A 12709-nucleotide genomic window follows, 5' to 3' on the forward strand; every position below is an offset into this window, starting at 1 on the left:
CTGCCGCCTCTGTGTAACTGTCGTTCCATTACTCCCACCTCTTGGTAGATACGCTCACACTCGCACGACAGACAAAGATAGCTAAACCACCGTACTTGATATCGGCGTTACACCCCGATGCATTGAGTGGCATATGACTAGCCAGATCTATTGTTGACATATCTCTGGTAAATACTGTGTTTTGCTTACAACGACAGAATTTTGGTGAACGCGTTTTGACAGTTAAAATTTGGGTCGACCATGTTTCTCCAACTGTCATCAATACGACTAACTTTACGCGTAACTTTGATACGAGAATTATAAAAAAAATATGCATTCAAATCCAGATCCCGATAAATATTTATTTATGTGAGTAATGTCCAAACTAAAACAAAATCAATTTTGTTTTACGTAACAAACGTTACGGTACAAAATCACGAGACACATGTGATCAGAATAGCAAGAGATAAATCAGCAATCGGTAGAATTATCGACCGACCACGGAAAAGATAGAGTGACAACCTTCCATGGACGTATCAATCCGCAAATGAATAATCAGACTTGCTTATAAAGATGAAGAAGAAGATATAAAATAAAAAGCAATATCAATTCAGTTCCAAATATGCTTCATATATTTAACAATAAAATTTACTAATTTTGATACATGTACAAATATGATGAATAACATCCAATATTATTTACATTAAAATTGTAACATTTAAATAATTAAAATAATAAGAATTTAGACTCATTTTAATCAATAAGATTGTACATTTTTACTATTAAAATTAAAACAATTAAGCCCAGAAACAGACGAGCCACTCTGCAGCGCCACAAAGTGGCCTAGACGAGCGATTTTGTAGCGCCAATGAATTTTGTAGTGGACGCCACTAGCAGCGAGGATCGGCAACACTGGCTGGCCACTGTCGCTCGTGTGGAATGGTACGTTTAATTTACATACGAATTTACGGCTAATCATCGGAAGCTACTTTGTGGCGCCACAGAGTGGTTGTGGCGCCACAAAGTGGTTCGTCTGTTTCTGGGCTAATACAATACAGATTTAGGCGACATAATGATCGCTGATCCATCAGTAATGAACACATTAACATCATTTTATTTCTGCAAATTTTGGTATCCTTTAGAACTTTAGACCATTATGTCTATACATTCACTACCCTCGTTTAGGTAGCAATAAAATCTTCATTAATGAAGAAAGTTTTAACTGTGACTATTCTGTCCTCAGTCATTAATTAATTTTTTTAATATTTTATTTTCTGCAGAATTTACAGAATAAAAAAACGTAAATTTGGTATACCAATTATTGTCATTAAGTAAAATAGCAGATGTTGGACGGCAAAACAAGCGTAAAACTCTTAAGTAGTGAGAAAATATGCTTTTTCTCATGAGCATTTTTCAGTGCGTCACAGTTTTTCGATTTCTTTCTAAAGGCTGTATGACACTATGCATTTTCTTGTATCATTTCTAATATCGTTTCTGATATGTCAAAAAAATGTATAGTGTCATACACAGATACAAGAAACGATATCAGAAACGATACAAGAATTTGTGTCAGGCACAGATTCTTGTACAATAACTGCGCCAATTTCTGCGCAAAGAGCAAAAACGTAAAACCTGCTGGTAAAACTTCTAAATGTCATAATGGCGGCTGAAAATGAGATCATATGATTTATGTCTTGATGAATTTATTTGTGTTTTGTAGGTATTATTTATAAATATTTTATTGATACTTAATATACCGTTTGGTATATATGGACTACTGTTCTACTAATAACCATATATTTAGAATAACTTTGGGTTTCATATTGCATAATTTTTTAATAGAGGAAAATACAATAGTTCCAATTTGGATCAAACTGAAGATAATTATAATGCAAATATTTTAGCACAAATATCAAAACAAAATAAAAAACACAAATAATCAACAGTCAACGTAAAAATTCTAGTTATTATAACATTAAAATATTTGTTTTTAAAAGTTTATAAATTTTATAAAATCATTAAAATCAGCTGTAGACGCAGTACTACCATACCAATGTAACGTGACAGGGCGACAAACAAAATTTCGACCAATCACGTGCCGAATTTCATACAGTTTTCGATACAAGAACTTGCATAGTGTCATACAGGGCACAAATGTACGTACAAGAAATGATACAAGAAACGATATTAGAAATGATACAAGAAAATGCATAGTGTCATACAGCCTTTACGCATTAAATTGTATATGACAGAAAAAAAGGCACGTCGGTGATTACTTTGGTAATTATTCTAGTTCGGTGATTATTCTAGTTGTCGATAGATGGCGCTATAATAGAAAAAAATGTATTTACTAATTATATATCTAGGAATATGATCTGTACAATTTATAAGACTATACAAATCAAAAAAAATACCATTTTATAAATGCAATAAAGATAATTGATTTGTTTTTATGCCCAATTGCAAATAAAATTTGACAACTGTCAGATTTAACTAAAATGTCATGTTAGAATAAATGTTATAAATGTATATTATCACGGACTTACCTTTTTTTCTATCATTTGTGACGCACTGAAAAATCCTCATGAAAAGAACCATATAAAGATAAATAAAATGTATCAATAAATAATTATAAAAATACATGCACAATATTTTTGTTTTAGTATAAATGTATAATAAATAAAATAAAGTTGAGGAGTGGGCATTAGTAAAGAGCTATGTGCCACAAACAGACAATTGGACCATTGCTTCTTCTTCTTAAGGTGCCGATCCGTTTCGAATGTTGACGATCAACGTGGTTATCCTTTGCTTGCTGCTATTGTATTTAATATTTCGCACTTACCGCCTACCACATACTTTGGTTTTTTTTCGTATTGAGATCAAATCCATGTTCTCTACGTATGTCTGATTAATATCTGCGCGACATTATTCTTTGCAAACCATCTAAGCTATCTGCAAAAAGTACTGCGTCGTCGGCATATCTAACGTTGTTTAGGCGCACATGCTCAGCATACATATTAAATAACACCGGGGACAGAATGCATCCTTATCTCACTCTATCTATGGAGACTGCCTCTATCAACTGGTCATCCACTTTAATGGTGGCAGTTTGATTGTAATATAAATTATATATGGTTTTCAAGTCTCTATCATCTAATCCCGCTTTTTCTAAGATGGTTGTGAGCTTATCATGTTTTACTCTATAAAATGCCTTTTTGTAGACGATAAAACAAATATATACGTCACAGTTGGCATACCTGCACCTCTGTATAAGCACTTGGACAGTGAATAGAGCCTAATTTTAAGTAAGTGGTAAACTTTATATCTACAAGCATACGTTTGGTGGAAAAGATATTATAACTGTAATTAAGCGAAATCGCCTGCAGTGGTCAGGACATGTAGCCCGGGCCCCTGAATCGAACATGATAAAAAAGATTCTAACAGCTCAACCCGTGGGAATGAGAAGACGGCGTAGACCAAAGGCGAGGTGGATGAACACGGGTGGGTAACACAAGATGCCGAGAAGATCGGAGTCGGTAACTAGAAAATGCAAGCAAGGGACAGAACAGAATAGCGTAGAAAGCTTGAGAAGGTCGAGGCCCTCTAAGGGCTGTAGCACCAAGATGATGATGATGATGATGGAACGTAAAAAAAATATATCTAAAAATAAACTTTTTGTCACATGGCTCTTTATTGGTGCCCAGTCCTCAGTTGTAGCTTATTAAATATTATAAAAACACCATATCAATTGGTTGTAGACATAGTTGAGTATTTTTAGAATACAGATTCCCAATGACAGGAAATAGGCAAACTCAGTTCAGGACAAACAAAGACTTCATGGTTCTCTTGCGAGATTGGTATGGTATTGATACAATCATGCTAATTAGGGTGGCAGTGAATAAAATTAAGATAGCTATGGTGGTAATCAACGTTCTGAAAGGACGTGGTATATAAAGAAGTAGAATGGCAGGAAAATTGTAGTCTTAGCATTTGTAGTGACTTGTTTATTTAAGCTAAGTTTTTTCTACAGATAGTTGTTTAGAGTTTTTTGGATCTTTAAATCAACTAAAATCTCCTTTTTATTATGAATCGGTCATGGGGATCAGGTTGGGTTAAAAATTAATGTGGCGACACGCTTTAATTACTATTTTTGCTAATTTTATTTTTTAATAACTTTTCTCAAAACTGTCATATAAATTCACATCTAATATACAAACCAGATGCTAATAAGTTTTACGAAACGGTATCCCTAACCATAATGTTTTTGGTGTGTTCAGTTTAACAAACTGAATTCCCCATAAATTAATTACCTTATCAGACTTTATGTCAACTTCTTAAAATACAGAAAGGCTCTCAACTTTTAAAACGCCAGATGTAGTAATTTATTGCCTTTTCTAGCCAAATTGTAGAAACACAAACATAGTAGCGTTTGTGGTTTTTTTTTCAGCCACAGTCAGTCGATATATAACTACGGGTCGATTCACAGTCTCCCGTCGAGAGACACAACGCAGCGGTAGTCGGAATAGGTCAACAACATACCGTGTAGGTATATACCATAGGTCGAGATATAAGTAAGACACGCCTTTTTTTTATTGACACAAATAAATATGTTATTGTTCATTGTTTACACTTATTTTTAATTGATTCCGTAACCTACCATCGGAACAGTAACATATCTAAGACAAAGCTAATGACAAATCTAGTTCCAAGTGAAAACGTTGTCATCAACGACTGCGAAATGGAGTTTGCGGAAAAGTACAAATATTTTGGTCACGAAATACGAATCACGTGAGACAATCAAACGTGCTAATTGAAAAGAATTATCCTCTCCTGGGCCGCGTACGGTAAACTCAGATACGTATTCAAAAGTGATTTTCCAATTTGCTTGAAACGGAAGGTCTTTAACCAATGCGTTTGCCGCTTATGACCTATGGTGCTGAAACTCTAACTCTAACATTAACAACCGCATCTGTTAAGAAGCTAAGAATTCGGTGTCATTGCGGGAATATACAACAAACGAAGAACTACGATTGAGAACAGGAGTCACATATGTTGTATGTCAGGTGACTAAACTTAAACGGAACTGGGCCGGTCATGTGGCCCGTCTGACAGATGGAAGATGGACAAAGAGGTTGCTCGAGTGGAAACCAAGAGCCGATAAAAGAAGCAGAGGAAGACCATGCACGCGATGGACAATATAAAAAGAATGACCACAAATTGGATTCAAAGCGCCCAGGATAAAAGACAGTGGACGGAAATAGGGGAGGTCTATATACAGCAATGGATGCAAAGGGCTGATTGATGATGATGGTCACGTGGAATCTGTATAGCAAGCGTCTTAAGTAGCGAAATAGTTAAAAAAAGTAATAAAATATTTGCCAATTACATTTTTCACATAGAAATACAACATATTGTCTAAAATCTGATGGATCTCAATCTCAATCTAGCGCCAAATGCTACAATTACGTTAGTACAATTGATCACAGTCAACTCATCGTAAAAAACGCATCCAACTTAACTATACTTTTTCAAAAATTGGGTGTGGAATTCGGCGAATTTGTCCAGCATGCTCTTTAGTTTGTCGGGTTGGGGTAGGATGGTGGTTCTGAAGTGGTGGGTGCCGGGTTGCTGCCCGAATCCTGATCCTGGGACGATGCAAATACCTGTGGATTCTAATAAATCGAAAGCGTAGAATGCGTCGGGGGCTTGACCCTTCTTCTTTGCTGCTTCTATGGCTTTGGGTGGGAGCTTGAATTGGGGGAAAGCGTACATGGCACCTTGGACTGGGTTGCAGCTGAAGCCTTCGATGGAATTGAATGTGTCGGCTACCATTTTGGCTCTTAACTACAAAATAAACCATTTATAACCATTTATAAAGTCACTAATAATAAAGAAAAAATAATATAACATAATAAGTAGTTCCATTCCGTGGAACAAAAGATTTTTAATATAAATGGCATAGACATTAATCATTTAGTAGGTTGCAATATATTCTCCAAACAGACAAATACACAAGTATATCCCTAATACAATATTAACGGATAATTCTTCTTCTTCTTCTTTAGGTGCCGTGTCTGTATTCAGACGTTGGCCGTCATCATGTTTACAATTTCTTGAAATCTCTCTCTATCGGCTGCTGCGCGAAATAATTCTTCTACTGTGCAGCCACACCATTGTCTAATATTACGCAGCCATGAAAGTTTCTTTCGACCAATCCATCTCTTTCCCTCCACTTTTCCTTGTATTATAAGGCGAATCAGATGGTATTTAGGTCCTCTAATTATATGGCCGAAGTATTCTGTTTTTCTCCTCTTTATGATGCTTATGAGCAGACGTTCTGAATTCAGCATTTGAAGAACATCTTCAGTGGAAGTGTGCGATACCCACGATATCTTTAGGATTCGTCGATAACACCACAATTCGAATGCTTTTATTTTGTTTAACATTGTGGTTTTTAACGTCCATGTCTCACAACCATATAATAGGATAGACCACACATAACATTTCAGCACCTTCTTTCGAATATTCATCGACAGGTTTCTGTTACATAAAACTGGTTTCCAGGTCATAAAAGCCTTCCGTGATATTTCGATCCTAGTTATTATCTCTTCATCAGAGTCACAATTTACATTTAACCAGCTGCCAAGGTATTTGAAATGATTTACCCGTTTTAACTCCTCTCCATCAAGAGAAAGCTGCCCTTGATCTACAATAATCTTTTCCAACTGCCATCCACTTTGTCTTTGAAATGTTGATTTTAAGGCCTCTCCGATAACTTGCTTCACTGACTAGATTTAGTAGTGTCTGAAGATCTTGTAAATTTTCAGCAAGAATGGCTGTATCGTCAGCGTATCTAATATTGTTGATTACTTTTCCGCCTAGCCTTACTCCCTCTTGTCTGTCATCCAAAGCTTCCCAAAAGATTTCTTCAGAGTACAGATTAAAAAGGGTGGGTGATAAAACACAACCTTGTCGTACTCCACGTTTTATCGGCAGTTTTTCAGTACGACTTTCTCCAATTTGGATAGAGGCTACTTGATTGTAATATAAGTATTTCAGCAGTCTTATATCGTAGTGGTCAAGTCCTGCTGCCTGCAGGCAATCGAAAAGTGTATCATGTTGTACTCGGTCGAATGCCTTCTCGAAGTCGATGAAACAAACATAAACGTTCTTTCGGAATTCACAACTTTTTTGTAATAGAACGCACATACAAAATAGTGCTTATCTAGTTCCTAGACCATTTCTAAATCCAAATTGCTTATTACCCATTCTAGTTTCGCACAGAAGGAATACTCGGTTTTGTATAATACGTAAAAGTAATTTAAGTGTGTGACTCATCAAACTGATTAGTCTAAAATCGCTGCATTTGGTGGGCCTGCTTTTCTTTGGTAATGTTATAAACAGTGACTCCAACCAATCATCTGGTATTTTTCATTCGTTGTAAATTTTGTTAAAGAAAGTAGTTAAGTAGGTAATGTTTTCCTCATCTACAAGTTTAAGTAGCTCAACAGGGATTTGATCTGGTCCAGGTGCTTTATTGTTTTTGGCTTGTTGTATTGCTTTTATGACTTCTGACTTCAGTATACTGGGACCTCTGTCTAATTGGTTGTCACAGGTAGTATTTGGAGTATTGTCAAAGGTAGTATTCGAGAAGCATCGTCAAAAAGGTCACTGATGTGTCTCTCCCAGTGTTTGCACTGTTGTTCGTGATCACAAATTTTTCCGTCTGCGGTTTTAAATACGTGAGCATTTTTCTGTTTTCTAATTCCGGAGGTATATTTAAGTTTCTTGTGGAGGTTGAAAGTGTCATGCTTTTTTTGGAGGTCTTCTATTTCTTTACATGAATTCTCGAGCCAGGATTCTTTGGCCTGTTTAATTTTTCTTTTTATGAGTTTGCTGATTTCACGGTATTTGATAATATTTCTATTTTTGTATTTTCGTCGAACTTCCATTAGGTCTAGAATTCCTTGGTTCATCCAGTCATTTTTTCCAGTAGACATTCTGCTTTTAATAAATTTCTGCTCATCTTAAGAGGAGGCTCAGAGGCTTCAACATGTAGTGGTTGTATAGGGGTAAATCTCACAGCACCTAAAACAGATCCTCAAGGCAAAATTTTGAAAAACATCAATTTTTTTTACAAGATTTTTGAACGCAGAACCACAGAGTGTAGCATCATAACCTATAAACAATAAAGATCAAAATCAAAAAGTCTTACCTTAAGAGATTCCAAGACTGAAGCCTTATCCTTTTCAAATTGTTCGTAACTGGGTTCTCCTGGTTTGGGAGGATTCACAATAACATCTAAGGTGGATTGACCGAAAGTAGTCGAACACAACATAGCGCTAATCGCTTTGAAATATTGAGCTTTAACTGCTGGATCCATATTGACCACTTCCGCATAACCTCCTCTAAGACCACACTCGCCCATGTAACCTTTGGAACAAGACATGAAACTGGCAAGCTCCATGCTTCTGTAGGGTTCTCCCATTTCATACATAACCTACAAATAATTTCCTCGATTAGAAAATTTCCTAGCACTAGCAACATTTACTTAATAAAAAATCCATAAGGAAAAGAAAGAATTTTTCCCGTAGCTGGCTATACACCATCAATCAAAAAATTTAATGAAAAATCCTTTGTAAAAGGTATAAAAATTTTTATTAAAATCCCTTTAAGGCCTACATTACAGAACATTTTAGATATTGAAAAATATCATCATCAGTTTTTAGAACCGGTTGCTGAGTGGTATCACTATCTGAGCCACCAAAAACATACCAGGGTATGAACCCTTTAAATTGTTTAAATGGTATAAAAATTTATTATATTAGCATATTTGCTTAAAATTCCATAGGATGGATAATATTTATAAAGAATTAGGCTCTTAGTCAGCATGACGTCCCCATCACGTGGGTTAGCTAAACAGGTACCCTATTCTACCTTTACGGTAGATTCTTATTTAAGAATCAGTTCTTTTCATTCAGATAAAAATGTGAGGAATAATAAAAATATTCTTACCTTTTTGAAAGAATGGAATTGTGAGTTGGGGTCGTATATGTTGTGCTGGTATACTTCATCGGCCAAAATGAACAGCTTTTCTTTCTGTGCGAACTTGACAATCTCTTGGATATTTTCTTTGGTCAAAACCTGTCCTGTTGGATTTCCTGGATTGATAACTACAATAGCTCTTACATTACATTGCTTTTTAGCTTCATTTATCGACCTCTAAAAACGAAAACAGAAAAATCTATGTAAGAAGCTTATACAATTAAAGCATGTACATTTGAGAAATTATTAAAATAATTTTAGAATCGTGTGGACTGTATTAGGTTATGGTTCAAGGGAATTTAGAGGGGTAATTATGTAATAAAGATAATATCTAATTAGGTTTATAAAAAATCTTACTAATATCACCGTAATGGAAAACGAACGATGTAATCACTCACAAGAAGTAAAATGTAGAATAGAGAAAGGTAGGAGTGTATGGTGGTACTCCACCCTCAGGAACGTCCCATGTTGGTTGGGGTAGTTACCCCCTATGATAGGGGTTGATGAAGTAGACACTATTTGCCGAATACTTATTTATTTATAATACTCTAAATCCCACAGTAACTAGTTGGTGAGTTTGGAAATCTGACTGTCTAATAATGTATGTGAATCCCGAATGATAATTGATAATAGAATGATTCGCGATGTTATTTTGTAACTATAAATAAGATAGAAAGTGTTAATGTTTTTAATGCTGACTCGGCTTGGCCGTGAAATAAGAATAATATTGATTAGCTGACAAAGCTAGTTACTAGTGCACTCGTGTTGAGCAATCGGTGTCACCTCATTATTTAACAACAAACGTGATGTTTATTTTGTAAGACATTTAAAAATTAAATGAATATGTGTTGCTCTTATTTTGGATGCTGATAATCCTGTACAAGTGCATTCAGCAACATGGCCAAACTCTTTAAAAGCCGCAACCTTAATCTGGAGATAAAAGTAAGGCTCCTACGATGTTATATCTTCTCAATACTATACTACGGAGTTGAATCTTGGACACTCACTGAAACAAAGTAGAAAAAACTTGAAGCCTTCGAGATGTGGCTACACAGGCGAATCCTAAGGATATCATGGACGGACAAGATAACCAACGAGACCGTACTACGAAGAATGGGGAAGGAAAGAGAAGTATGTAATGTGTACGATTAAAAGGATAAAGTTAGAACTTCTCGGACACAATGAGAAACGGCACTAAATACACCTTCGAGGAATTGGGAGAAGAAGAATATCATGGTTAAAGAACCCGAGGAAATGGTTCTCCACAACAAAAACAGGTCTATATAAAGCATCAGTTAATAAAATAATTATTAAATTAAAGGAAGAAGAAAATCACCGTCCCATACACTCACGGTATTCAGATAAGTAGCTTTTTATTTGCGATGGTTGATTGAGGAAAAACCGGGATGTATAGTCTGTCTGTCTTTCACGGGTACACGTGCACACGTCACTGTTTGCTTTTTACACAATTTCACAAGGAGAAAAAAAGGTTGCTTTACTACGAGAGAGAAATCAGAGTGAGTCGCGATACTTTAGCACGTGGTAGTTCTTCTAGTGGTTATCACTGAGAGGGTGAGAACCGTGTATTCTCTTGGGTGGTCAAGAGTCAAGAGAGTTATTTTTGCACGTGTATTGCCGGTAGCGGTCAACAGGAAAGAGTGAAATTGGCGGTATTTTGCACTACGTCTATTGCCTTCAAACGGAGAAAGCAGAGATAATTACGTCCGCTTACTTCGACACAAGACGAGAGAGAAAATTGTCCGTTTGTAGTTCAAAAATGTCTGTATATCTAACGGAGTGGGGTGGAGTGAGTAGAAGGAATTATTAACAAGAATTGAATTAAGGAGTTATTTAAAATTAAGTATGGTAATTAGGGATTTGATACAGTAAAAATGTAATATTATTTTTCGATGTGAAAAATTGAACAAAGCTTTTCAATTTAATTTGTTAGTTGACTTACCTCTAGTTCTTGTAAAGAAAGTCCCCAGTTCTTAGATTCATCTAGATAATACCCGACTTGGTCAATGTCAAATTCAGATAAAGTTGCGGAATATAGCGGGTACTGTGGAATGGGAATCATCACACCGGGTTTCTTTCCATTTACACGGCATATGAAGAGTTTGAGAACGTTTTTGATAGCGTCACTGGCACCTAAGGCAAAACAATTTTTTTACAAGAATGCTACAAGTTAAACTGTCAAAAAGATGTCGAAAAGAAATTTTACAAGAATAATCATAAAGAAGCCCAACAATAGGCTATACCCACTTCAAAAAGGTTATAAAATTAACCTTACAAAAATCCAGTAATTGATATTCGGTACACAATAAATCCCCAAACGATGTAGCAATTAAGTATATCTTAATAAAAATGTATACCATTTTTATTCAGTTGCAATGCGAAGCCAAAACCGTCTTAATTTTTACTTAGATTAGAGAGTGCAGCCAGCACTCTTATCGACGATTTCACCTCTTGTTAGAGGTTCTTCAGAGAATGCATATACTGCTTTCTCTACTTCAGGTAAAAATTTTCGACATTTATTAGTCCCCCATTGCAACTGAAGTGAAGGTAGTAGGTGCGTAGCGGCATCTGCTAAATGAAAGAACTTAATCTTTTAAGTATATCTTATTCAATAGTAAGACCATAAACATATAAGAATATAATACGATATTTAATTAATTCAGTAAAAGTCTTATTCCATAGATGCAAAGACGTCAATTACGACGTATACACATGTCTGATTGATTACGAGAAAGCGTTTGATCAAGTACAGCACGTCAAGATGATGCAAATATTAACAGAAAAAGCAGTTAGCAACCAATATTTGAAAATAATTAGAAACTTTTACTGGAACCAGACCTCAAATCTCATAGTTGAAGGTGAACACACCGCATATGTGAAAATCATGAGTGGAGTCTTCTCTAATGATCAATCTATACTCTGAAAAAATATTTATAGAAGAAAGAATATTTACAGAAGACAAAGTTCATGATAATTAGCAAGGAAAAGATAACAGAAGGTCAACACTCTTAGTCAAACAAACTCCAGTAGAAAGAGTGAGGCACTGCAACTACCTCGGCACCATAATAGATGAAGGATTAACCAACAACCAGGAGAGAAGAACGCGCATTGGAAAAGCTAGATCCACCTTCAACCAGATGGTAGCCTTCTTCAAAAGCCACAACCTCTATCTTGGAATAAGAATGCTGCGATGCTACCTCTTCTCTATCTTTTTTTATGTTATTCAATCATGGATCTTGAACAACGAAGATATGTGCAGAAGATTGGAAGCATTTTGAGTCACACATGAGGAGGCTCTCAGAATAATGAAGAAAAACAGAGAGGCAGAGACCACCATCAAATCTCAAAAGTTAAAATACTTCTGAAACATTATGCGAAATGAATTCAGATTATGCCCTCCTTGAAAAGCGAAGTCCAGGCAGAAGAAGAAGAAGAACATCCTGGTTAAAGAACCTCAGATCCTGGTTCAACACAACATATGTAAAGCTTTTACGCGCTGCTGCAGATAAGATAAAGATTGCTATGATGATCGTCAACATTCGTCACGGATAGGCACATCAAGAAAAATATTCTTTAATTATATCCCCATACAAGTACATGCCCCTACCAAGAATATTCCTTGTTCTTCTGCTCCTCCGTTCCAAGGATTAGACATTTTTGCATGCTA

The 12709-nt window shown here is 35.7% G+C and overlaps 1 protein-coding gene across 1 annotated transcript in view; it reads right to left on the reverse strand.

The window, feature by feature from the left end:
• Positions 1-588: 588 nt before the first annotated feature.
• Positions 589-12709, reverse strand: part of LOC126879939 (alanine aminotransferase 1) — a 43124-nt gene continuing 31003 nt past the window's right edge. Inside the window, exons 3-6 of the mRNA XM_050643314.1 lie at positions 10985-11175; positions 8995-9201; positions 8195-8479; positions 589-5823 (exon numbers count right to left, since the gene is read on the reverse strand). Of these exons, the coding sequence (XP_050499271.1) occupies positions 5494-5823; positions 8195-8479; positions 8995-9201; positions 10985-11175 (1013 nt within the window). The 3' untranslated portion in view covers positions 589-5493. The remainder of the gene's footprint in view (positions 5824-8194; positions 8480-8994; positions 9202-10984; positions 11176-12709) is intronic.

This window comes from Diabrotica virgifera, chromosome 2 (genome assembly GCF_917563875.1).
Source record: "Diabrotica virgifera virgifera chromosome 2, PGI_DIABVI_V3a".
Taxonomy (NCBI): Eukaryota; Metazoa; Arthropoda; class Insecta; order Coleoptera; family Chrysomelidae; genus Diabrotica; species Diabrotica virgifera.